General features: G+C 35.7%; 2 protein-coding genes across 2 annotated transcripts; one reads left to right on the forward strand and one right to left on the reverse strand.

Annotated features, from left to right (window-relative positions):
• Positions 1-340: 340 nt before the first annotated feature.
• Positions 341-10,516, forward strand: LOC146137760 (E3 ubiquitin-protein ligase ARIH2-like). The gene is made up of 10 exons (XM_083394913.1): positions 341-598; positions 1,148-1,321; positions 1,613-1,830; positions 2,343-2,580; positions 3,042-3,159; positions 4,004-4,054; positions 4,271-4,292; positions 5,093-5,244; positions 5,821-5,964; positions 10,237-10,516. Exons 1-10 carry the CDS (start codon positions 438-440, stop codon positions 10,459-10,461), a joined length of 1,503 nt encoding a protein of 500 aa, XP_083251039.1. The 5' UTR covers positions 341-437; the 3' UTR covers positions 10,462-10,516.
• Positions 10,517-14,859: 4,343 nt separating this feature from the next.
• On the reverse strand, positions 14,860-25,137 carry LOC146137761 (protein DENND6A-like). The gene is made up of 10 exons (XM_083393329.1): positions 24,988-25,137; positions 23,961-24,149; positions 23,336-23,522; positions 22,497-22,636; positions 21,954-22,150; positions 21,393-21,470; positions 20,323-20,569; positions 19,306-19,452; positions 17,327-17,539; positions 14,860-16,414 (listed from the first exon to the last, which is right to left on the reverse strand). The coding sequence occupies exons 1-10, from the start codon at positions 25,111-25,113 to the stop codon at positions 16,220-16,222; spliced, it is 1,719 nt and encodes a 572-aa protein (XP_083249455.1). The 5' UTR covers positions 25,114-25,137; the 3' UTR covers positions 14,860-16,219.
• Positions 25,138-27,022: the final 1,885 nt, after the last annotated feature.

Below are 27,022 nucleotides of genomic sequence, written 5' to 3' on the forward strand. Positions count from 1 at the left end.
TATTTAGATCCAAGAGCATACATTTTAACATAAAATTTATAGGAAAAACAGAAGTGATAGTTTATTAGTAACTTAACGAGAAGTGCTATGATAACATTCAATGTTGTTCAATATTGAGCTGGCAAAATTATTTGCATTCACCTTATCTATAAATTATTATACACAGCCATTGTTACCGTTCGCTGTGATTTTGTTTTCCCAATGTGTTGTTTGCATTACGTTACGTGCGTCGGTTACGCTCCGGCGCGCGCCAGACACACACACACAAAGCGTTTGTTTTTCCTGGAGCTGTCAATGAAAAACCCCGACGAAAAAAGCTACCTCGGTCGATTTCCTCAAATTTAACCGGATTACTTTGCGGTGGGGCGAAAGGTTTCAAGACGGCGGCAACCCAGACCACGTTAAACCGGTTTAAAAGCTACGACTTGAAGGGGGAAATGGCCGACAGCGACGAAGAGTATTCGGACGACTATGACGAAGAAGATATTAATGATTATTACAACAATAACGACGATTATGCGGAGAGCGACGACAATGGAGATAGTTTGCCAGCTAACGCCGACGGAGGTGGAAAGGCTGCCAACAACAACATAATCAAGTTTGTAAAAAATCCCACTAAACTTATATTTTGGTGTTGTTCGTCATTAGAAAACAATTTCGTTTGTGTATGGTATAATTAAAATTATAACTTTAATTTCTTTTTTTTGATGATATACCTTAAATTGTGTGTCATAACATAACTCATAAATATGCCAAATTTTATAAACATTTTACACTATTTCCAAAAGGTCATTTATTAATGTTTCATGCTGTGTTTGCTAAAGTTATAGAATAAAGTTTTCCAGCTAATATATAACTCTTTTATTATGGCTGAGTTTGGTAAATTATGTTTAGCATAACTGATGAAATGCTTACAAACCCTGCACACACTTTCATAACTTTTAAATCTGAGAGTTTTCTGATGTCATGATATCAAATATTTTTTAGGTTGTGTCCTCGTAAACCCCAACACTATTTTTCACTCCCCGTTTCAGTTATGTATTTACAAAGGTAGCTCAGCATAATATCTGGCCACATTATGAATATGTAGGAGATGTATCTTTAAATACTGGTCTTTAAGTGATTTAACTTCTGTTCATTTTGGCAGAAAACGCATTCAGGAACTTGAACATTTTGAGTTTGAATGCCTGGACGATGGACAAGTTAAAGAGAAGCTTAAAAAAGACACTGAAGAAGCTGGAAAAATCCTGAGTCTGGCTCCATCGCTGGCCCGTCTTGTGTTGCAACATGTTAGGTGGAAGCTGGCTACTATTTCGACCAAGTAAGTTTACAGATGTTTTACTACTTTTAAATGGAAATTAAGAAAAAAGATCAGTGAAACTTTACCCCAGTCAGCAAACAAAGTATTGTATCACCCTTGTGTTATATCAGAAACTTGTTCTACCTCGATTTAACATACAAAAAATAGATTAAAATTAAAGGACCTTCTTGCTGTAATGTTAAACCTAATCAAATATGGTCTTAATCTTATGTTTAAAAGTTGTTAACTACAATACTTGTATTAACCATGCTGTGTATAGTTTTGTTATGATTATACTGTGTTTAATACTAGGTGCACCTTGGCTTCGGAGCGATCAAAGTTGCTTGTCGAAAGTGGGGTCCAATGTTTAAACAAGGCCGTCCCAACCAAAGACCCCCACTCATCGTGTGGGGTGTGCCTGGAGGTTTTTAAGCCCAAGGAACTGTACTGCCTGTCCTGTCGTCACCTGTTTTGTGTCACTTGTTGGCTTCAGCACATCTCCTTTGTTGTCGAGAACGGCATGTCCACCGGTACTGCTTGTTTTTATTGTGCCAAATCTTCTAACTTGACGACATTTTACAACCAAAATTATAGACTTTTAAAAAAAAAACATGATTTGCTACCGGTAGTGTATTATATGGTTTGTATTGCTATTTTAACAGGATGTTCTTAATGAGAACTATGTTAACTATCGTTATCCTAACTGCTGGTGTATTTTTTATTTACCAAACAACTTAAAAAAAAACAGTGCTTTGAAGCGGGGGTTATCTTAGCAAGAATATGTGGTATCTATATTTTTTTTATATTATGCTTATTATCCTTGAACAAAGTAGTATGATTTTTGTTTGAAACCTTGTTTTATAGATTTGTTCGGCTGTATGTAAATTATACTCATTACGGTAATATATACTTTAGAATTGAACAGCCCTGCGTAAACTGCTTTTAAATGGTGATCCTAGTTGCACTCTTTTTGTTTCATAACCTTTTTTCTGTTTGTAGATGAACATTTGATTTGTATTTATCCAAACTTGTGTTTTGACAGGAATCCCGTGCATGGAAATCAACTGTAGTGCTCTATGCCATGAAGAGTTTGTCCAGCAGCTTTTTAGTGCAACGGAGAAACCGGTCGACAAAAAATACTGGAGTCACCTGCTCCGAGCCTCTGTGACATCCCATCATCAGCTGCGATATTGTCCCGGTATTGATTGCAAAATTGTGCTCTATGCAGAAAAGCCCAAACCACGGAGGGTGCAATGCTCACTATGCAAATATGTTAGCTGGTAGGTTTAAGTTTATTTTTTTTTATAGTTCTCACTGCCCCTTAAGCTTTACTTCGACTTGCATAAGATATTCTAGCTTGTGAAATTGTCTTTGTCCTTTTCGTGATTTTTTTTGCCACTTCCATTAAAATCAAAACTACAAAAAGTAAAAAGCCCACTATGCAAACATGTTAAGTACTATGCAAATATGTTAACTGTTAGAACGTAAAGGTATTTTTACTTAAAAGAAAACGTCTAAAACTCTTACTTGTTTAACAGATTCTGCCCATTTAGATTACTTCTTCAACAGGTTTTACCTTTTTAAGACACATATCTATTCTGTGGGTTTTTTTAGTATTGCCTCTTCACGAAATTTAATAAATAAGCCAAATACACATTGTCATGAAAACGTAGTCGTAGGCCTTGCAAAGATATTTACGGAAATGCAAGTGTCAGACCTGGTTGTTGATTTGTTTATCTAGTTTTGAATGTGGAAATCCTTATCACACGCCTGCTGATTGTACAACCATACAGAAATGGCTGGTGAAGTGTGCTGACGATTCAGAAACGGCAAACTACATCAGCGCCAACACCAAAGATGTGAGTTGCACCTTGCTTATTTGGTGGTAAATATATTATGTTTGTAAATACCTGTGTACGTAATAAACACAGCGTTTTTATACCAACCTTGAACCTCAATGTTGAACTTTTAAATTGCGTTTGGTTGTAACAATTTAGTTGCCTTATTTACCATAAAAAAAAACAATTCATTGTCACAAAGCCAGTTTAAAGTGTCTAATTATGCCCTTTTCCTGAACTAAAATTAGATTTTTGGCAAATGGACAACCATGCCCCATATTTTTGGCAAGTCACAGTCTATGCCTGTAGGCTCTGGATTGTGTAGTCTCAGAAAAACAGCTGCCAAGACCCCTTATTAGAGCAATGGTGCTAGGGCACCGACCTGCCTAATTGTTGGGTAATCATGTCAGTTGACTTGATTAATGGCTTAGGTTCCCTCTTGATATGGGCTTGTGCATTCTTTAATGACTTCTCTTGTTTTACCTGTGATGATTTGTCTATGCCTACTTACTGCAAGACATAATTTTAACACCATTGATGTGGCCAAAAAAGGTAAATTGTCGTAGTGTTCCATTGGTATGCAGATACTAAATACCGTTTGATTTGTAAATAAATATTTCAGTAAAAGTATGCTTTTTTGACACAGTGAACTGTGAACTGTAAGTTCTCCATTTAAAATTTATTAACAAAACTGGGCAAAATAGTATAAACAAACAAGCAGAATTGATGATTGGATTACACTGAAAACATATTGTCTGGGTGTCATTGTCCAATAGCAAACCGAAATGTGCAAACTTTATCACTCTTTAATTTAAACATTTGTTCGACAATGTGACAATTTACGAGGTTGTCACCTTATTTTTAGTGCCCAATCTGCCACATCTGCATTGAAAAGAATGGAGGCTGTAATCACATTGTAAGTGACTGGCTTGTATTGTTTATTTAAACTCTTTCATAATAAAATATACAATATATATATATATATATGTTTAAAAATAATGCTTCTATTGTCACATTCCACATTAAATTAAAGCTATAACGATTGTTTATAAAAGTAAAGTGTCCCTTTTTCCATGTTATGACTTTGTTGTGATGTAATTTTGACATTTATATTATTTTTGTTTTCTTTTAGCAATGTTCCAAGTGCAAGCACAGTAAGTGATCAAATTTATATTTTTGTGAAAAAAAAATAATGAAAAACTTGTTAATGCTATAGTTTTTGTATTTTGTAACATGGTGATGTAATGTTTGCCACATACCAAAAAGCTATATCCTTGGTAATTTCAAACCAGTGGTTTTTAAACTTTAATTGTTTGCAGCATACTAACAAATTAAACAAAAATCGTGCAATACTTGTTACAAAACAATATAATTATAGCTTAACCATACCCTTACCGTAATGGATTTTTACCTAACTAAAGGTGCTAACAGGTATACTTATAGATACTAACAAATTACTTATAAATATAGTTTACATTAAAGCCTTCATGCATGTCTACATGCCTTTTGCAATACAAATAATTAGTTTTTCCAAGATAAAACAAGTTTTGCCACATACTTAAACATCTCTTTAAGTAACAGAGTTTGAGAAGCTTGTGGCCCACTAAAAATACAACTACAAAGTTGTGGCACATTTTTACAAAATTCAATTATAACTTAACAACTACACTGCAAAGCAATGGATATTTATGCCAATTTTACCACATTGTATGACGGTTGGTGTGCCTTCAAATTGTACATGTTTGGCTGCTTGCTTACTTGTATTGCACACCGGTTATATTTTTTAAAATAGCAAAGTGTTCTGTTGCATACAGAGCAATCCTTTAAGACACACTGATGTCCTTGCGCACAATTTGAGAACCACTGTTCTTAAACACTCACTAGACATATTTCTTCAAAACATTTAGTTTTGATGCGCTCCAAATACTCTGATTGAATGTAACAATGCTTTTAGATTTCTGTTGGATGTGTCTTGGCGATTGGAAGAACCACGGCAATTCCTATTACGAGTGCAGCCGCTACAAGGAAAACCCGAAAATCGCCAACAAGAGCCAACAAACGCAGGCCAGGGAAGCGCTCAAGAAATACCTGTTTTATTTTGAGCGGGTAAGTGTGTATATTAGTAGTATTTAGCCTGACTTTTTTAGAATTGTGTTTTTAGTTGGAGCTTTTGAAACTTAGTTTGGGATGACTCGTTTTTATGTTTTATCAACGTTTGATGTAGGGTGTGAAGTGACAGTGTCATTCTTACGGTAAACCGATTGCTACCTAAGTTTTTGTTTTACAATGTAAAATGTACAATTGCACATGCAGGTTAAAGGGGGTTTAGTATAATTTTAGAATTCTGGAACTGTTCAAGGCGGAAAAGTTTGCAAAACCGAGATAGCAAATTAGATTTACTTTATTACTTTACCAATTTGGGCGTTCTTCTTTTATTTTTATGACAAAGAAAACCAATTTGTAGCAACAAGTAATGTTAGTTAATAGTTTTCGAATGAGCTTCGCCGTTCACTTTTAAACTGGTGTACATGGCTATTTTCGAGTTAATAGTCATGTACGCCAGTTTAAAAGTGAACAGTCAAGCCTCACTCAAAGCTGTATAATTGCAACCTGTACGCGCGTTCAAGTGAAATCTTTGCTGTAAAACAGCGCGCCTAACTATTTCCTTGCCTTCTCTTGCAGTGGGAGAACCACAACCAGAGTCTTCTTCTGGAGGCGCAGGCGCGCACTCGCATCCACCTCCAGATCGAGGAGAAGGTGAACAGCAGCAAAGGAACATGGATCGACTGGCAGTACTTACTCCGCGCAGGAGACCTCCTAGCCAAGGTAACGAAAACGAATTTTTGGCCTGTTTGCGTTTATCGGGTTTTCTTTTTTAAAGATTATTTGCTTTTCATTTCGCCCAGCCTTTTTTAGTCCAAAACTCGCATAAAGTCCCACTAAAGGTTAACGATCAGATTAAAAAACTCTTGCTTTTAGAATGTATTGCGACCGAAAAACAGCTGGTTTATTAAGTAGTTTATGACGTCATGTTATGACGTCGTTTTGACTTTTATTCACGCCACGCGAACAAAATTTATTTTTCCTTGTTCGCGTTAGCATTAAGGATCGCGATGCAAGCAATGAAAATACCTGACCTAGTAAAACCATCACTATGTAAAATGAAAGCAAAGTCGATTATGATCAGATACCGACCGATTTAAAAAAAATGCCATGTAAAACACTGTACATTTTCTGCTTTTCAACGTTAAATATCAAATTCGCTTTGCGGGCACAACCTGTAAAGATTGGCAATGGTGGAATATTGTATTTAACAACGGCTAATTACAACGAGATTTGCAGTCAGCTAAAAGTGGAAGGGCGAAAAAACAACAGAACAGTTAGGGGCATAATTCAATCTTAAGCTGATACCAGATTACAGCGCCCGTTCCGGTACTTTAGTGTCATCAGTGCCGATTCGTTAACAAATAAATGAATTGAAATATTTAAGGCATTACAAACTTTTTAGATGTGTCCTATAGTTCAAAATTGATTGCAACTTTACAATTAATCGCGAAGCAACTTTGTTCGCAAAATCATGGTTACGTTGGCCTTGTTTCAAATTTAGTTATTTCGTCCGCTTTTTTTAACAACCTAAATGGTATTCGTCTTCGAATGAAGAAACTGTTAGACATCCCTGACCCTGAGCATCAATATCTTACCAAGTGGGCGACAGATTTTCGCGCGAAATTCCGCACCGCGGTTTGTTTTCAATTCAAGTCGAAGTGGCTTTGTTGTCCCCTTAACCAGAAGCCGTCTACGTGACATTACGAGGTCGCTTCTATTAGCACTTAGGTGCCACATCCCCGCGGTCAGAGCAACAACAAGACCGCCGCTAATCGTTTGTTTTCGGCGTCGGCTTGAGCGTCGGCAGCCAAATTAAAGACTCACAAAATGGGTCGACTGTTGTTCCCTGTTTACTCAGAGCTACTATAAGGTATTTTTAACTCGGGTCGAATTGGCTCTGGTTTTGGTGTTTGGTCAGCACCTTTCTAACACACACTTTCGGTTTGCGTCAATATCGTTTCGGTGTTTAGTCGATCGTATCTTCACGAAATTATTTTTTTTATATTTGTTCGACGCAGGTTTTGGAGTTAGTTTGTTCGGTGCATTTATGATATTATTAAGTGCTATTTAGAAATATTTAGCTCCGGTTCTATTTTGCTTTCGCTCTTAGGAAACTCTTTATTTGGGTTAATTTTGCAATGGATTTGGTGTTTCGTCAGCGTCTTCAATATACTCCTAATTTCGATTTATGTAAACCTGGTTTTGGTATTACTCATTGTAGTAAACGTATTGCTAAATCGGTCCGTTTGACTTTGGATTTTGGGTTATTAGTCAGAAACCTAAAATTGTTAGTTTGGTTCACTTTAGCCCAATTGGAGTGTTTAGTGCGGGCTCACTTGTGGGCGATTTGACCCTGCTTTTGATGTTTAGTCCGTGATCTTAGGAAAATAAACCGGGCTAATTCGTGACTTTGTGAAGCCCCTTATGGCAAAGTGACGGAGTATGGCGTGAAGTGTTTTTGTCGATTTTAACGTTGATATTTTTTTCCCGTTAAAAGCCAATTTTTTCCTTTAAAAGCCAAAAAAAACCTGATTCAATTTGAATATAATTTGTCGTAACAAGTCATTCACAGTCCTCGTGGAAATCTGGAACGGATCCTAAAAGTGCTACAATTTGAGCTTAACGCGCTCGCGCCCTATTTTTAAACTTAATCGAGTGACACGTTTTATGAGGCAATGCTTCCGCTGTCATATGCGGTGCGAATTTACGGTAATTCAAAAGCTAATTGATCGTGACTGGTAGATAGTAGTCGACGTTTAACATGTAGAATAGAGTTAGTTTGGTTAGGCGTTAGCTTGCCGACGCTTTCAATTCTTGTCGCATTTTCAAACAACAGTTTTCGGAACCCATTGCGCTTTTGTCGGATTTTACCCTCAGTAGTCAGTAGTTCGCGACTCCTTTGGAAACGCAAGGTCGACTTTTTGAGATTAGACCAGTGGTTCTCAACATTTATGGCTTGCGGCACCCCTCAGAAATAACAAATATATTGCGGCACCCCTACGAGATTTTTCCTTAGGTAAATCACCAGAATGTCACAAAAAAAAACGAAACTGGAACAACACACATGAAAAGATTTATTCCACTCTAATCTTACACAAAAAGTTGTAAGAGTTGAGCAAAAATCAGATTCCTATAGATTTTCAAATATTTCTCGGCACCCTTGGGCATTAGAAATGGAACCCCAGTTGAGAACCACTGGGTTAGACACTCGTCAAATGGAATTATAGCAACATACAGGCCACGTTTTACAAAACAATTGTAAATATAGAAAAAAAAATATATATTTTTATAATATAAAATGTTACCGCGTAGTTTAGTTGATGATTCTGTTAACCATGCCAAGGTAATGCAGTATCTATTCCGTTTTTACGCCGAACATTAACGAAAAATAAATACATTATTTTTGACTTACATCATATGTTTTGGGTACGTGTTTAGTATGCGAGACACATCTAACGCTTGTTTTTTTAACTAAAAGAATGAAAGACCGTTTAGCTTAAAGCCCATTGTAAGCGCCCAATGTAAGCACTAAGTGTCGTTTAATGGCAAGAAAAGTGGTAATAACTGACCGTCCTGTTTGTAATGGGTGTTTTTAAAGCGACTCTGTTCGATTGTCTGCTCATGTCCCTAATTCCCATTGGCACCTTGGAACATGCCACGGTCCATAGTTCTTTAAGACCAGTACGCTCGTCATCACAAGCTACGATTATTTGTTCATTCACTTGATTGCATTTTTTGAGTTGAATTGTGCATTCTGGCGTCATAGTGTTGCGTTGTGCTAATGAGAATTACGTTTTCACAGCTTGCTGCGCTGCCACTGTGGGCTGTGTACGGTCACGATTTTAAACTGTTCGTGATTGCTTCACTCAAATAAAGTGATTTCGTTATTCTGTTTATTTGTGTAGCCTATATTTTTAAATGGACCGTTAAGGACCGTTGCGTATTTTTTTTTAAGTTTGAGAACCACTGTTTTAGACAGTTATTGCATCGCCACGTAACTTCCTCATTTATACTTCGACATCGAACGAAAAAATAAAGTCCAATCCGACTTCCAAGTCCGACGCCCTATGTACCCGAGTCCCGAGTCCAAATCCTATTCAGTTTGGGTCCATAATAATTGTCTCCAAAATGTTTTTCTTTTGCGCCCGTGTTTTTTTAAATAGTCCAATTTTGACATTTAAACTCTGTTACTGAAAACCGCCATTTTTATGCGCACAGTGCCACAGTTCACCTACCCGCTGGCCGCTACATATTAAAAAAATCTTTAAATAAAAAATATACATTTTTAACGATCTTGACGAAATACCACCGAAAAGTTAAAACATCATTTTTGGTAAATAAAAAATCCATTTAGGTCTCTTGACTGAGAGACAGATTTAATGCTTGTGCCCATAAGCACTACACATATCATTTTAGCCTGTTTTTTTGAAGTCCATCTTTAAACACTTAAACCAGGGGTGTCCAACAAGCGGCACGCGTGCCAAATGTGCCGCGCGACCTAATAAAAGATGGCACGCAAAAAATACTAAAATTGTTATTCAGCCAATTGTCAAAAAAGCTCAATTGTTATTCAGCCAATTGTCAGAAAATACTAAGTTTGTTATACAGCCAATTGCTTGTTTGTTCACAATATGAAACAATCGCGTCAATTACGACAACCAACAATTACTTTTGGTATAGTAACATTATACTCAACTGTGTGAAGCTAGCATTCACATAATATTATATAGCTTGGTGTGAAGAAACAAAAGCCAGCTCACCGAGAGGCACTTTGATGTAGTAATGCGCATTTCTACTAGACAGTTTTTTTTTCAAGTTCAAACAAACGTTCTTATTTTTGGTAAAAAAGCGCTTTTATGATTCAAGAGAATTGGTTCGGTTACGAAACTTTGGCACGGGAAGAAGTTATAAGATAAAAATTGGCACGCCGACATGGTTGAGTTGGACACCCCTGACTTAAACTGTTACCGAACTGCCTATTTTTGCGCACAGTGCCGTTACACGCTGCAGTTCACCTACCCGCTGGTCTACTACGCCGAGCCGGGTCCGGAGAAAACCCTCTTTGAGTATCAACAGGCGCAGCTCGAAGTCGAAATCGAAGACCTCGCCTGGAAGCTGGAACACGCCGGCAATTACCAGCGCGGATCCATCGAAAATCAGATGGACGTGGCCGAAAAACGACGCCAGACCCTTTTGGCCCGCTTTGTGGCGGACTAGGCGCTCTTTTTTTGGTCACAACGTTTTTTTGACGGATTGCGCTTTTGAATTTTTTTCTGCGTTTTTTTTTTGCTTTATTTTGCGGGGGGGGGGGGGGGGAGGGGGTTACATACAGCACACGTGGGATGATTCAAACTGTTAAAATAAAACTATACGTGAAGAAAAGTTGACAATGCAGAAAATTAACTTAAAACCTGAAACAAGGAAGAAAAACTAATTCAAAAAACTGGCGAAAATCTTTGTATGAATTTACAGACTTTACGATCCAGGAATGTGCAATAGTCGACGGGTTATTTTTTGGGCTACAGTCAATTCAAGGCGTGCTTGGTCAATATTTTTGGTTTTCACGAAACCTTTATAATAATGAGGTGCAACCTTGAATTTTTAAAGTGGCCATTATTAACGTTTGATGACGTGACCTTAATATATTTTCGTTGTGCAGCATTTCAAGTTTTGCACCTTCTCCTATGTACGAACGAAAGTTAACTTGTCGCCTTTAGAGCAACGCCAGCATTTATATTTCTGCTGATTGCACACGATTGATTGGTCGCCGCGACGCTTTAAAATTATACACATTTGCCCCTTCGATAGCATTTGAAAAGTCTGTGGATTCGTTAATTTTTCCAGAGCTGCTAATCGACATTTTTTCTCGCTCGAGTTAATGTGTAAAGGAAATTGCGTTTACCGCTGTTACGCCCACATGCACTTTAGCATCGCTATCGATTATGTGTATCTGTTGTTTTTCTGTGATCTTTTTTCCGATTGTAATGATGTTTGTATATTCTTGGTCTAACTTACGAATATAAGTAAGCAGTGGCCCTTACGTATCACACATATATTAGTGTATGCGAGATTGCAGTACAAGTTATGTTTCCTCATATTTCAGGGAGCCTGTGACAACATTTTTTCGATTTTTTTTAGAAATCCGCCTACCTTGAATAAGCGCCATTTTTGGATTCAAATTTCGAATAATTTTGATGCCAAAATAAAATAAGTCAAGCTTTTTTCTACGTTTCTACACACCTTTGCAAAAAATTATCTAATAAAGTTTGTCCCTATCTAGGCTGATTTAAGCGCAGTTTTTGATCATACCTTTATGACCGTACTAAGATTTTATAAATTTTCACATATTGCGGTATTATTTAAAAGTGCTTTGTTTGAACCAGAAGAATTGCACATCGATATTCGCAACAAATCTCAATCATCAAGATTTTTTTGACGTATTAATTAGTATTTCTCACGGTTTTAAAGTCTTGGAAAATGCAAATTTAATTAGGCTTTGTAGGGGATAGTTTTGAATGTATTAATTTACCACATAGCTTGTTTTCCAATGAATTTGTTTCATAAAAAGTTAACATGTATTTTTTTTCGAAAAGTTACTTTACAAATCTTACGCCCTTTCTCGTCTAAAGTCGTTATTTATTTTTTCCACCCGCTTTCTTGCCGTCTGCTTCGCTTCTCGATATTTTGTAAAAATGACGCGTAGTTTTGTGCATTTCCGGCTACGAGTTTAGTCACAAGCCGACTAAATCTTCCGTTTACTCTAGGGTGGAATAAGTTCGAAAGCGTAAAAGTTTAAAACAGCACCCATTAAGTGTGGAAGACAAGTCAGTCCGTCGTAGAACTGGCTAATCAGTGTTATCGTTCTATTTTTAAGCTAACACATTATTCTGAATGCGCCCGAGCGCCTTGTAGTGAGTGCCAATTTTTCTTTACAGTGTGGGTTATTTCAGACTATTAGCGTTACACGAGATTTTATCTTGAAACCTTGACTACTCCCGCTTTCATACAAGTGCATCTTTCGTCCCTAATTTTTTTTTTTTGCAATCTCACTTCTATTATGCCCTTTTTCGTGAAAAATCAAATAAACAACCGCCACAAGCAAATGTGCATGTCGTATTTTCAACAATTAAAAAAACGATATTTTTGTCAATTAGGGGGATGTCCGATACTTGACATTTTATTCTATTTTAGACAAAAAGTGTCGTGATGCGATCCGATACCAATGACGTCAGTACTGTGAGTTTCGTTGCCACGTGATACTCTCAAACCACACAATCAGTGGTAACATCTTTAAATTGCGTAAATATATCAGTGTAAACTTAGAGTGGAAGATCTACGTTTTTTTAGGTGGAATTTAAAAAAATCATCCAGAAATTTCGAAACAAAGTGTAGGCATTCAAAAGCGGTTTTCGTCTTATGGTTTTCGGTTTAGTGCAAATCTTAAGCTTTTAATGGTAGTCGCTTACAATTGTTTGGGAGTTTTGACGGTATTTAATCATAGCAATGATATGCAACAAAATATTTTGTTTTTCGGTCGAATAATTGAGACCACCCACGTTACGCACACAATTAGCATAGAAGCAACTATATTTTGTCTAAAGTTAATCAAACGTTGAACACATAGTATAGGTGAGAACCTAAACTGCCTAAAATCTCGGTCTCATTGGGTTATTCAAAACTTAAAATGTATTTGAACACGATCATCGCACGACAAAGGGACATGAACTAAGGTACAACGTCGGAAAACACGGAAGATAAAAAGTCATTTATAAAAAGGGTGCGCCAAGGGCGGCGTACAATTGCAGTGGAGAGTTGACTTAACAAGTTCAGCAAAAGATCATTGTTAGGTTTTAAGAAAAGGGAATATACTCGTTTGGAAAATAAAAGAAACAGTTAACTCGCTGTTAAAGAAACGTAATTTTGACAAGACATGTCCGATAGTTGGTATTTTTTTCCAGCAAAAGTATTTTGTAGAGCCAACCGGTATGATAACACATAACGTCATTAATATGGTCATTTATAGAAATTTATAAAATCAAAAATGGAAACGATATTGCTTTTTCGGTAATGAGATACGAACTTGATTTAGAGTTAAGAATCGTAGTTAAATTCCATTGTTAATTTACTATTTTCAAGGTAGAAAATGCTGTGTTGTGTGGGAAATCATGTTGTAAATGCCCTTGGCAGTTTGATATTATATCAGCACCGATACCATACTAGTATACCTACCGATACTACCACTTTGTATCGGTGCTGATCCGGTTATGGCAAAATTCCTAGTTCTTAACGCCAAAAAATGCTCCAAAAATGACACATCAAAGAGTTGGCACGCCATGCGAAAACGCATAAAACGATAGTAAAATAGGTTTTCGTTAAAGCAGACGCAAGTCCAACTACACCTTCATCAATCGTTATTCGAATACAACGTATCATTAAACAGAATTCAGACATCATAGCTAAACGATGCGATTAACATTATACGATAAGTAAGACTGAGCTAAAACTTAGATACTAAGTCACGAAACGAGTTGCTACAACACCAATGGCTATATATATAAGGATGTGGGTGTTTGATTTCGAGAGGCCAGGTTACATTTTTTGTGTGAGCGATTTTGCGTTATCCATTTTTTTGAAATTCAAGGAAACTGAAATTATTGCGACCGTTTAGGAATACTAGAAATACATATTCACTTTCGAATGTTAAACACTGAAGCCTATAGTAAAAGCCGATAGCATGCAACGATGTCTTGCAAAAAAGCGCAAAAAGGACACGCACCCGTAGTTCAGCACAGACGAAAGCAAAAATAAATACACGACACCGAACGAATTTCCTAAAAGAAACGAGAACACGGACAACGGAGTACTATTGCACGACGGGAAAGGAGACGAGTTAAAATCGAGTGCTCCGATTGGCTTGAGTTTGATTTTTCCGAAGTGGTTCAGTTTAAGACGAGCAAAAATACGCCGAGGTGATGCTAAATGTTGTTTATAGCAATTGTATCGTTTTAGTTTTGATTGTTGATCATTTAAGCGGGTTTGGATGACGGTGTTCGGTAAATTGATTTGTACACGAGCCAAAAACGAGTACTCGGGACTCGGGTAAAACGAGTAGGACTCAGTACGAGTATCGACGGATATTTAGTAAACGGCTTAAATACTGATGGAAATGAATATTTCATCGAAAAATCAAAAACCTTATGCAAGCCTAAGGAAGCATGACACTAAAAGCTTTTCTATTATTAAAATTTTACATAAAATTTACCATCTGCAAAAAAGGGCTTTTGAAGAAAAAAAATTATAAAATTGACTCATATAAGGAAACCCAGAAAAAACGAGATGTCTGTCGTAACTATAAGTCCTTCCATAGCAGGACCAGAAGAAACTAAAATGAAATGGTAATCCCACTGTTGCAACAAGAACGTAGCAATTAAGTATCGTACCGTGGTAGTTAAAAACCACAATCCAACACGATTTACTGGAACTCTCTTAGGATACTATCTACATTTAGAGAATCGAGTAGTTCCACACTTATTGGCGCACAGAATGCAACTTTAAATCGCAACGTCGTTTTTAAGTTAGATCGAAAGTAGCCAAATTGAAGTAAGGTCAAATTAATCTTTCGACGATAAGTGTAGAAACAGAGATACTGATACTGAAAGGTCGCAGACTACACTCTACAAAGCGAGGCGTGATGATTGCGCAAATGAAACGAAATAGGCAGAGTCATAAACCCGTTGCAAATGAGGAAATAAACTTTTGCAATATCTCGGAAAATTAAAAAAAAAACTTTACCAGTGGCCCATTAAAAGCGACTTTAAGATCCACATATAATGTGCAGTACTGTTATCCTACAGACCGCCAAATTAAGCAAAATAAATTGGCAACTTCGAAAATTCGGACACGTTTTTAGAGTAATTTTCTAACTAACCATAAACGTTGAACAGTGAACACCCATAACAAAACTCTCGACCAAAAAATCGGTCAATGCCTGAAAAAAATTTAGTGAGTCTAGCGGCCGTTTAAAAACATGGTTAAAAAAGTGGTTAAAAATAACGTTTGAGATTCACTGGGTTATACTGTATTTATTAAGAAAAAATGACAAATTTATTAAGAAAAATATCATTAAATCGCTTAATAAACAACAATACGTTTTATGCGAAAAAAAGAAGAGCCCCTTTCGGTTCTTATTTCCAGCGTCACGTCAATCTGACAACATTTATATTACAGAAAAGTCATTGTTAGAAAAATATCTAAAACTTTTACACTTAACTCAACCTATACCACCCACTATACTAAAAGTTTTACGATTTTAATCGTATAAAGCCGAGAAAAATCGTACAGTAAAAGTCCGGCCGCCAATTACAAATCGAAGGTTAAAAATGACGTCCACTAAAATATTAACTATACAAACCCGACACACATTTTCTTTCCTAGGATGACCATGTTTACTGTTAAGTGGTTCCTAATAAATTATTTGCCCATGATCTTTAATACTTTTAAGCCCCCCTTTTCGACTATTAGCAATTGTGGCCTGCTTAAATTAATGATAAACAACACCATAATTAACCGAGTGGTAAAAATGTTATCGTATATCATTGTTAAAATATGGAATTACACACAGTCCCACCAACTAAAGTGACCCAACAAAAAAAGATTTCGGTTTGGCTCGACCAGGATAAAAAAGCATGCCGGTAACGAGACCTATAAAAATGCTGTCAGATTGGTGCTTTAATTAGAGTAGCGGCCATTAGTATCTACGCAGTGCAAGCAGGCGACCAGGAACAAGAAAACAGGTTCGTATCAAAATGGCTGGAGAGGTTTTAGTTAGACGTATCAGGGAATACCGAATCTCACAAAGAAGTAGGTTGCATTTTTGAACGTTTCGAAAAAATATTTATTCAAAACGCCAAAAAACTGCTAACTAGTTCTGTATGCCGTGTGATATCTATTCTACGCCTTAAAAAATAAGACTTCACTATTTCAGTAGAATCCCGCGCAAGTCGACGGGCAGCGTTTCGGTGATGGCGTCGATCTGGGAGTTGAGTCGCTCGACGACCTGTGACGTCACGTCGATCCGGTGCTCGGTAACCATGGCGACGCGCTCGCGCAGACGCAGAACCATGTCGACCACTTCGACCTCGCTGCGCTCCGAGCACCACGAGGCCAGGTCCTGTCAATCAAACAATCAATCAAATATGGAGGCTGTCAGTCAAATATCTTGACAGGCATAAGTGCCGGCTGACTCAGTCAATGAAGATACTGTTGCTGCCAGAGATTGTTTCATTTGTAAAATTGTTCTTCCGGCAAAACTGTACCAACGTATCGATTTTACCTATTCGGGCAATCTTCTTTCATTGTTGTTTATTATATATTATATATCTTTTTTCGCCTATAGTTGGAAGTTATATTGTCGCGACGAAGATTACCCGAATAGGTGGTCGAAAAGTAGGTACTTTGGTAAAATTTTGCCAAAAGAACAATTTTAGACATGATGGTAATCTCAAGTTATTTTTTTAGATTTGTCATGCGACTAAAGCCTAAAAAGTTTCTTTTAAACAAAGCCAAGTCAGACAAAGTTTTAAAAATATTTCACCAGGTACTGTTGAAAAAACATGGAAAAATATTTTTGTTAAAGACACGACTCATAAATTTTCCCCACAACAGTTCCGAACTCGAATATCCCACAAAATTATTGACTTTGATTGTGCCAGAAAAGCTTGAAGGATATTTACTTTATTTAGAATCATAGTCACCAGTTTCATGGCAAGAGGCGATATATTCATTATAAAGAATGACTTTGCCATTAACCTTTTTTTCTTAAAAAAAAACAGAGTAGAATATTGATGGACATTTATCGTTTATGAAAATTATTTATATAAAATCCTTGTAGTTAGACTCCAGGTCTAATTTCGATAAGTGATTTTATAACCAAATTTATCTTAAAAAACAGAGAAGAATAACCATTAACCATAGACCTTTTATGAAAATTTCAAGTTCATGTCTGTTTATACAAAATACTCCAAGAGCTATTTAGTTAGACTACAGGTCTAATTTCCATAAGTAACTTTAAACACGCCCTTACCGTTTCGCTTAGCGCCACCAAGTGTAAAGACATAATCTTGCCTTCCATCTCGCTGCGCCGACGCGCCAGCCAGTGGTCAAAGTTGGGGCTGCGTATGAAGCGCCTATAGAGCCCCACCCAGTCACCCCTGGTCCCCGAAGTGAGTTGGGGCCCGTGGTTCTCCACCGTTGCGTAGAAATCCGTCTGCCTGAACGGCTTTAACGGTGGCGGGGCCTGTGTAAAAAAAAGCAAGGAACTTAAGGCAAATACGCTAAAAAATTAGCCACAGATGTAGAGTGATTTCAACTCCAACAGTGTCACAAATTTAAATCGAAGCAAACACAACTTCCTGACAAGCTTAAGTTCCAGTCAAGCAATAATGACATTTTAGGGTCCTTTAGTATGGCGATACAAAACAACAAATGCAATTTTCACGATTATAATGAAACTACACCCTTCCTTGTCATATTTGTTATGTTTGGTCAAAAAATTGCTAAAATAGGCTGGTCTTTTTGAAGTTTCTAAAAACCTTAAGATACAGTTTAGAAATAATGACATTTTAAGGTCCTTTAGTATGACGATTCAAAACAACAAATGCAATTTTCACGATTATAATGAAACTACACCCTTCCTTGTCATATTTGTTATGTTTGGTCAAAAAATTGCTAAAATAGGCTGGTCTTTTTGAAGTTTAATAAAACCTTAAGATACAGTTTAGAAATAATGACATTTTAAGGTCCTTTAGTATGACGATTCAAAACAAACAAACAAATAATTTTTCAAGATTGTAATGAAACTACACCTTTCCTGGTCATATTTGTTATGTTTGGCCGAAAAACTGCCAAAATAGGTTTGTTTTTTAGGTTAACTAAAAACCTCTTTTCACACCTTTTGAGTTGGCATTTAAATATGCAGTTCTAATCACGGTTTTAATATAATTGACTGTAGTGTATAAGATTGAAAACAAACTTCAGCTCAGAGTCACAATGATAAAAAATGAAGGATATGTGGCTATTTTTTTTTCAGTTACTCTGCCCATATCAAAACAAAAGCACACTAATTAAAGCACTGAGATTACACAAGTAACACCCCAGTGACGTTTTTAGTGTGATGTGTTGTTGTTGTATGTTAATAGCTGCGTGTACTACTATGAATCGATGTAACATAAACAAAGCATTCCTGTGATAAATATGCAGCCAAATCCTCAACGATGACGTCGCAAGATATATTCCTGAAGTGCACACTTTACCACTAGCAGCATACCTTGATATTTTTAACTAGGGACAAGGAAACATCAAATACGTTGGTTGGGTATTTGCATTTATACAAACGCTCAGCTATAGGATTCGCGAACCATATGTGGATAATGACGAAACGGATTACATCGATTGAACGGTAGAATGATTTTGGCTAAACATTTAAAAAAGTTCGACAGGTTTAACCGAACAAAGGACGCTATATTTAACATGGTAGCCGCCAAACAGGTCAAAGGACATAATATACATAAAAAATATTAAGTAATACATTTTGCCGATGAATTTACATCAGTATGCCGCATGTCAAATTAGTAGCGAAAATCAACAGCTATAAATCTATCGGTTTACGGTAATTTTTAAGGAGATATATGATTTCTAAAATAACCTAAAATAGAGATCGCTAGCGCTAAAGTTAATGTGTGGTGTACGTAAACCTACATGGACTTCCTAATATATACCACGTGAACTACCTCAGTTGGCGACCAACCAAAGACAACGGCGATGCGACACATAAGTTAAGAGAAACACGACTTTACGGCAAAAGTGCATAGATATTATTTTTTTCACCGACTTCTATTAATTACGCCACTCTACTTTCACTCAACGCTGGAATAAAAACCTGCAAAAATGTATCTGTTTAAATTTGCAATTTCACCTCAAATATTTTTTCGTCCACATCCTCAAAAAACTCACCGATAGGCGTCCAAAAATAGTGAGGGATAACTTGAAGGAAAACGATCTTACCCGAAGCGGCGAGATGCACTTTTGTAGAGGCATGAGGCTAGCCAGGTAGCGTTCGATCGGGATCACGAAGCTTTGGGTGAGCTCAAGAAAATGTCGCTCCAGGAGGTTCGACTGCGCACTGCTGCCTGGTCGCTTGCCTGCCAGACTCTGCATATAAGATACACAGTGGAGTAAAATACATGCGCGTATCGCTGATTTGGTTCAGGGCTGCGGAGTCGGTTAAACAAAACCCGAGTCCAACTATTCCGCCTTTACAATTTAAAGTTGGCCTCAATATCAGTTTTAAAATTTGGTACTGCTCATGCGCACGTCGGACGCGGAACTCGCGTAGTTTTACGTCGAAACAATAGTTCACTAACGACAGAAAAAAACGGTAAACCTCAATAATAATTATTATATGTGAAACAATTCAAAATTGTGGGCTATCTTTTATTTAGTATGTCGCTTCTGTGAAAATATTTAAGCCCGGTTTTCATAGGTTAAATCGATAAGGTCCAAGTCCATTGATATAAGCATAGGCGCCGAACGTGGATCTGCAGATCTTTTTAGACACTCTAAATTTCTGACAGGACGTCAAGCATCCTAGAATTTGACCTATAATTACGCGCCTAAATAGTGTACAATTTGAGTTCAAAAAAATGAATTTCCTGTAGCACAGTTGAGATCACCAGAAGTTTTTAATTTTTATCCGAATTACAATTTATAGGCATGGGGCCGTAAAACCGCCAAACTATACTTTTTAAAATACGTAAACGAATTTATTTTTGTTTATGCTATTATTTGCCCATTTCAATTGAAACTTTTTTTAGCCTAAATGGGATAAAAGTAACACAATGTCAAAAGCCAAGGTATATTCAAACAGCACAAAACCTTATAAATTCAAGAGCCGTCACGCTATTTGGGTTTTTTAAAAAGTTGACGGAATTTTGAAAGTTCGGCGCCCATGCATTTAAGGTCTACCTAATTTAAAAAAATGTTACACGGCAGAACCTATTGGCCTGAGAAAAAAACAATTACCTTTGCTACGTTCTTTAAAAATGCCTTGTCCTTTTTCAAAAATGGCTTGTACTTCGTGTAGACCCCGGCTTTCGAATCTAGCGTTTTTAACTTGGACGTCTTCTTCAGCTTGCTGTCGTTGGACAGAAGAGAGGGGTTCGAGCCCCCGTAGCTACCCAGCCCCAGGTCCCCGACGCGTACAATGTGGGGCCAGTGCTGGAAGGTCTTGGCGAAGAAGGGGTTGGTGACTCCCAGTATGACCGAGGGCCTGGCAACACAAGACGATGATTTAAATGCTGTATTGTATAGCTTGAAATAGAAGCACGATTTTGACGTTTAATAAAATTCGAATTATAAAATTGTGAAAAAGAGGAATACTCGTTACTTCTTTTTTGAGCATATTGTGTAAATGTTCCAACTAAAACCATTTCTTTACGGTATATAAAATTTCAAATGATTAGCTAAAATAAGTGTACGGAAAAACTACATAAATTTAGGCCCTCGAAAATGTTGGGTTAGGTCGCCTATTATACCCCAAATGTTTATTTGGTGACTGCTAGGAGGCCTGCACAACTCAAGATGTAACAACAAATGAAACATGATAATAAATTGCAAAGCCAAAAAGGTCGAGTAGAACGACATCATCTTGATTAAGACGTTTCAATACGAGCTTGTATCATCTTCAGTTAATGTGACTGAGAAGCAATTCAAGCATCACTTATAAGAGATGGGACGAAATGAAACATGTTTTTCGACATGTAAACTGGCGTTTGTGTACCTTGTAACGTAAGTGCATATGATATCGAATACGAGATTGTTTTTAACAATTTACTACCAATACAATATTGCTGGGATAATGCAAAACACAAGCAAGTTAGAACTTAAATAAAATCAGTAACAAACCAGAAAAATTGGCAACAAGTGGTCCGAGGACTGAATATTGTGCAACCCTGCTGTATGGCAGAGGTACAGACCCACCCCATTATTAAACAAAAAACAACGATACGAGCTTGCAAATGATTATAATCTATGTATAGGACTGATTGACTAATTCGGACATCGTAGTAAACAACATTCGTTTTGTTACTCACGGTGCTTGAGTTTTCGTTGTGTATTCCTTGAATTCGCTGTCATGTATCGTAAAGAAGGGTCGGTAATCACAGTGGAAACTGCAGAAAGTTAAACATAATAAATAATTGAGTGGAATAAAATAAATGTGGAGACACTACTTGCACCTGAAGAGATCGGCAGATTAACATACTGAATGCACTTTGATGTTAACGTTCTCTGAAAGAGGGCATGTTTGTTTTCTTTGTGCTAAACATCACAGTTAATAAGGTTACACGACATAGTTATCGGTTACTTTTATGGCATCACACAAAAATATAAATTTGGCTTTTTAAGGCCGAAAATCAAAACCAAAGGTTACCGATGTTTTGTATTGGTGGAATATTTTATCCAACTGCCAAAAAATAAGATACTACTACGATTCATCTGACAAACATTTGCATGACAGTAAAATAAAAACAAATATATTTTTATTTAAAATGAGTCAAAGTGGCAATATTTAGCCATTCAGACACAAAAAATATTATCAGTCTATCGCCTACAGGTTACTGAAAATAACTATGAATATAGAGTTCAGTAATTACCGCAATGGATTAATGCTTGAAATAAGAGCTAGGACTGTAGACGCGCAAAGGGTGGGTGAAGGAGCCATAACCACAAGGGGTTCACCCAAAAGTACAAGCTCCCAAAGTAGTTGAATGTGAGGCAGGACACTTTGTAGGCTCTCGTAGAGATTCACTTGGTTGATTGAAGAAAGGGTGAACGGCGCCAAGGTTTTAGCCTATGAAGTCAGTATATAATAGCTAAAATTATTAGATTAATTTCTTGACAAAAACTAACAACTGACATGAAGTTAAAAATACAAATTAAGATAAACTTTTAGAAAATTTCAGTAATTTTTTTAAGCAAACTTTAATGCAGATGGTATCAAAAGATTGACATAACTTTAACAGCTTCAATATAGATTTCTATTGAAAATAAAGACAATAACTAACTAATACAATTTTTCAATGAAAAAACTGTATGAGTTTAATTGGTTAGTTTCCTTCGAATCAATTCATTAATCTGAGATTTTCCATTGCATACAAACAGTTAAAACAGATATTAACAATTTTCAATACACAAACCGTATCAGTTTCAGTGATTAGTTTCCTTCCTGGCTTGTCCTGTTTTGTGGGTATTCGAACTTGTAAGGTCAGCCCCATTAAAGGCAGAGTAAGACTTACTCCTGGAACTGGACTTGGCCATTGGTCGATGTCATGACATGCTGCAACGTTACAAAATGATAAAAAACATCTCCACAGAATAGTGTCAAGGCCAATTAATACTTTTTCACAGAATAGTGTCAAGGCCAATTAACATTTCATTCAGACATAATAGTTAAATAAAACACCAAATAGTGAGATATCAGAGTGCTGATCCTAGAAGATAGTTATTTTTTCCAGAAAGTTGACAATCTAATGTCTTTACTAGCAGAAATTAATATGATATCAATGGATTACCCTATACCTAAAAACAGTAAACTAAACCTTAACCAAAATGCATAGCCTACGCCTATTATGTCCGATCATAAAAATACAGTAAATAAACTTTGTTAAATAATCAGTACATAAATTTGATTTGTTAACATTCTCACTGTGGATTGCAAGGTGAGGCAGCTAACAATATGAGAGTGGTCCACAAAATAAGGCATCATAATGTAGGGCCTGGCAATATTTTGTTACATGTTTTTTTTGCAGTGACAGGCTAAACATATATGGTTATGATTTATTATTCTGGTGGGTACAATTTAAAAAGCAAAACAAAATAAGGCCTGGTGTAAAAAGTTTAAAAATCATAACATTGGATGATGGGTTAAAAAGAGTGAATTAATCAATAGAAATGTAGAAAAAACAATGGATAGCCTGAATCATGTGCCAATCAAACGCTACTTGATGAGCCATGATCAACAAAACAATACAGTTACCTGCTTCTAAGCATGGCTCTCCATTGTCAAAGTACTCAGGGGCGATGATGTCAGCGATGTCTTTAAAAAAGTTGAAGTAGGGCAGTGAACTAAGGAGAACGACCGACTTTTGAAAGTAGCCCCTCTTCAATGTTTTGTCGCGTACTTGTCGAAAGTAAACGTAGCCGTAGTAGTGGGTCGAATCTTTCTAAAGATACAATTCAGAATAGTGGCTTAGCAATTAGCGCACTCAAGCTGTTTAAAGTGTAAAACATTCTGTGGACAAATTATTTTACCACATGACATTCTTGGTTTTAAAATTTCAATTTTTTAACTGACAATAATTTGCAATAAAAGCTTTGCACTGGAACAAATGAAATAGGATATATTTATAAATATTATTCTATTACATGCCAATTTAATGCCTTAAAAATTCTAGTATAACAGAGTATATTATTATGACAATAAAATACTCCTGCCTGCCATAGGTAAAATTACATAATATTTGTTTAGTTTTTACCGTAATAAGAATATCAAAACCCATACAGAAGTAGGTATTATTTTGAACGTTTCAATTTACTCTTTATTGATTTTCTGTTGAGTTATATTTCTGAATACCAGATAAATAGAAGTTAAAATACCTTACCAACAAGGTCACAGGACAATCTTTGCTGCAAAGGTAATCGTTGGCTTTGGGCTTAGAAAGTTTGCTTTTTCTTATTCTGAAACAGTACTGAGTGTCTCCCATGCATCCAGAGTTGGAGTCAGGAAAAGCTAGGTAGCAGACGTTTGTGCGTTCCGTTTCACTCAGTTCAATGTGCTTCGGATAGATGAACTATTGAAGACATACAAAATTTTATTAATATATGTCTACTAGGCGTAGCACTTCAGGAAATTATAATGAAATTGAACGTTTAATCAAAATTAAATGTTATTTCTGGTAACTGAGCCAAGATAACCAAACAATGCGTATAGTTTCAATCAAACATTTTTTAATTTATAATCTTCAACTTTTTATATTTTTACTTAAGTTATACGACTTATAATACTGCAAAGCAAAGCTGTATAATAAAAGAGTTTATGTTTTACAAAAACAATAAAAAAAAATCAATAAAAAAAATTAAACGCAGTAGATGAATGTAAGAAAACAGCATCTAAATTTTATGTTTTAATATCATTTAAAGATTGTTTTAATATGATTTAAAGATTTTATGTTTTAATATCTTTTTTTTTATGGATAACATAAGTTGAGCACTTGGTAGTAAAATCAATAATAAATATTTTGCTGGACCATAGGTAGTAAGATCAATTAATTAAAACATTCCGAAAAAGTTGATAAAAATTTCAAATGCATTCCATTGATTCCATGATTTGCGGCTGCAAAAGATTTCTGGCAAGTTTTGTTATAAAAATTGTATGGTATAAATACCATAGATGCTATTTTAAATTGCCTACACAGATATATTTAACGCTGAATGTCACTTGTGTGGTTTTGAAACATTTAACGCTAAAGATATTTGATCGAATTTTAAATTATATTCAACAAGTTGCACATTAGTTGTTTACTGATGCGCCATTAGTAAGTTGCAATTGAAATATTTATCATTAAGAATGCCAGGGTTCTATGAAAATTAAAGTTCTTTTTAAAAAATTAAAAACTTAGATTTACTGACCTCCAAAGCTTGACCAAGTTCTAGGTCAAACGTTACGACGCAGACACAGTGAATCCATTCGGAAAAGTTGTCCCACTGCAATTTGGACAAAACTTCCTTGTCGGCATCGCAATCTGCCGGCTCCATATCTTAACTTGCAAACAGCAGGCTTTAACCTTCATGCAAATCAAGATAAAAAAAGTTGGAAAAAGTTCAATTGAAGCTTAGCAGCCTAACCCTAACATACGTCAGGAAATTAAGGAGTCGGGTTGTTTTTTCGCTTTGTGAAAGCTTTACATTTTAAACTGACAATATTGGATTTTTAAGTATCACAATCAAGCGTACTTGAATTTACATTTAAATTATGAACAATTTTTAATCGAAACCAGGATGAAAAACAAATAACATAATTTTTTAACGCTTGATTACTTTTAATGCTTGACTACGATTAACGGTTGAATGCACGGTAGGCACTTTATGCCAGTAAATGGGAAAAAGGGCAAGATGACACATAGAATACTTATATTTTTAAGTATTCTATGTGTCACTCTGCCCTTTTTCGATCTTTTTTTTAGATTTAAATAAAATGTATATTTAAATAAAATACTTACTGTATCTATTGGATCCAATAATTAACATACATAATAGTGACTCGGAATTGAAATGAGTCGGTCCGCCAACAATATTTAATGCAGCAGACAACATAGCTTTGTTCAGGCCTACCTCTATCGTTTCGCCAGATAATGCAAATAAAATGTATTGAGTACATTACAGCTGATCCTAGATATATACGCATATGCAGTTAAAATAATGGAAAAAATACGAAACATGGTAGTTACATATGCCACATTTAGACCATCAGTATTTTGTGACTTTTTAGTGGCTAAGTTTTATTGTAAGGATATATTGTAATAGCTGAACTATTATTTAAAGGTAAGCAGTATAATACCATTTACCACACTTTTTTTTAAATGTATTTCACCGCAAAAGTAAATGTTTACACCTTATCATCAAACAATTTATTTGCTTTAGAATTATTTATCTTAGTAAAATCAACATGATGTCACACATATCCCACAAAGACAGTTTTATTATAGTAAACTTAACAGCATCTGAAAAAATCAGTCAAAAAAATAATTTGCCAAACGGACACTTGGTAAGTTTATTGCACAAATAAAAAGGCAGATTTTCGAAAAATCATAAAATATACATACAATGCACAAAAGGAAACAGCACATATAATATTTGCAAAAAATACACAATGATGACTATTAGTGAGAGCAACAGGGAAGACCACGTGAAGGTTGTCATCTCCTTCCCCAGCATGCAAACAAATATTTAAACAACTCATAAAAATAAATAACATAAATTAATAACATAAAAATTAACAAGGTGAAAAGTAACACTAACATGGGATAGAACTTTTTTATGAATGGAAGTGTTCCTTAATATATGTTATCGTATTTGATACACTAAATCAATGTAATTTGCACTATTTATTATTTTAAAATAATTTCATAATAATTTTTTTAATGTTCAAGCCACAGTAGTGACAAAAAGTTAAACAACAATGAATGAAACTGATAATGGTTGGTTCTCAATGAACTCCTAAAAATTTATAATAATATAGATAGACATCTATCGCAAATAAAAATCAAGGGACATGCAACATAACAGTAATTTTCCAAATATAAAAAAATGCAAAACACAAGCCGTGCAAAACAACAACTTTTTTGTAATTTTTTTTGGTTACTAAAAAACAAAGAATACCAAAACGTGCTAAAAAACAGAAACCATGCAAAACAACAACTTTTTTTGTAATAACAAAACATGCTAAAAAACAGAAACCATGCAAAACAACAACTTTTTGTAATTTTTTTTGGTTATTTTCCAAAACAACAACTTTTTTTGTAATAACAAAACATGCTAAAAAACAGAAACCATGCTAAACAACAACTTTTTTGTAATTTTTTTTGGTGACTAAAAAACAAAGAATAATAAAACGTGCTAAAAAACAGAAACCATGCAAAACTTTTTTTTTTTTTTTTTGTAAAAC

This window comes from Ascidiella aspersa, chromosome 7 (assembly GCF_963924565.1).
Source record: "Ascidiella aspersa chromosome 7, kaAscAspe10.2, whole genome shotgun sequence".
NCBI lineage: Eukaryota > Metazoa > Chordata > Ascidiacea > Phlebobranchia > Ascidiidae > Ascidiella > Ascidiella aspersa.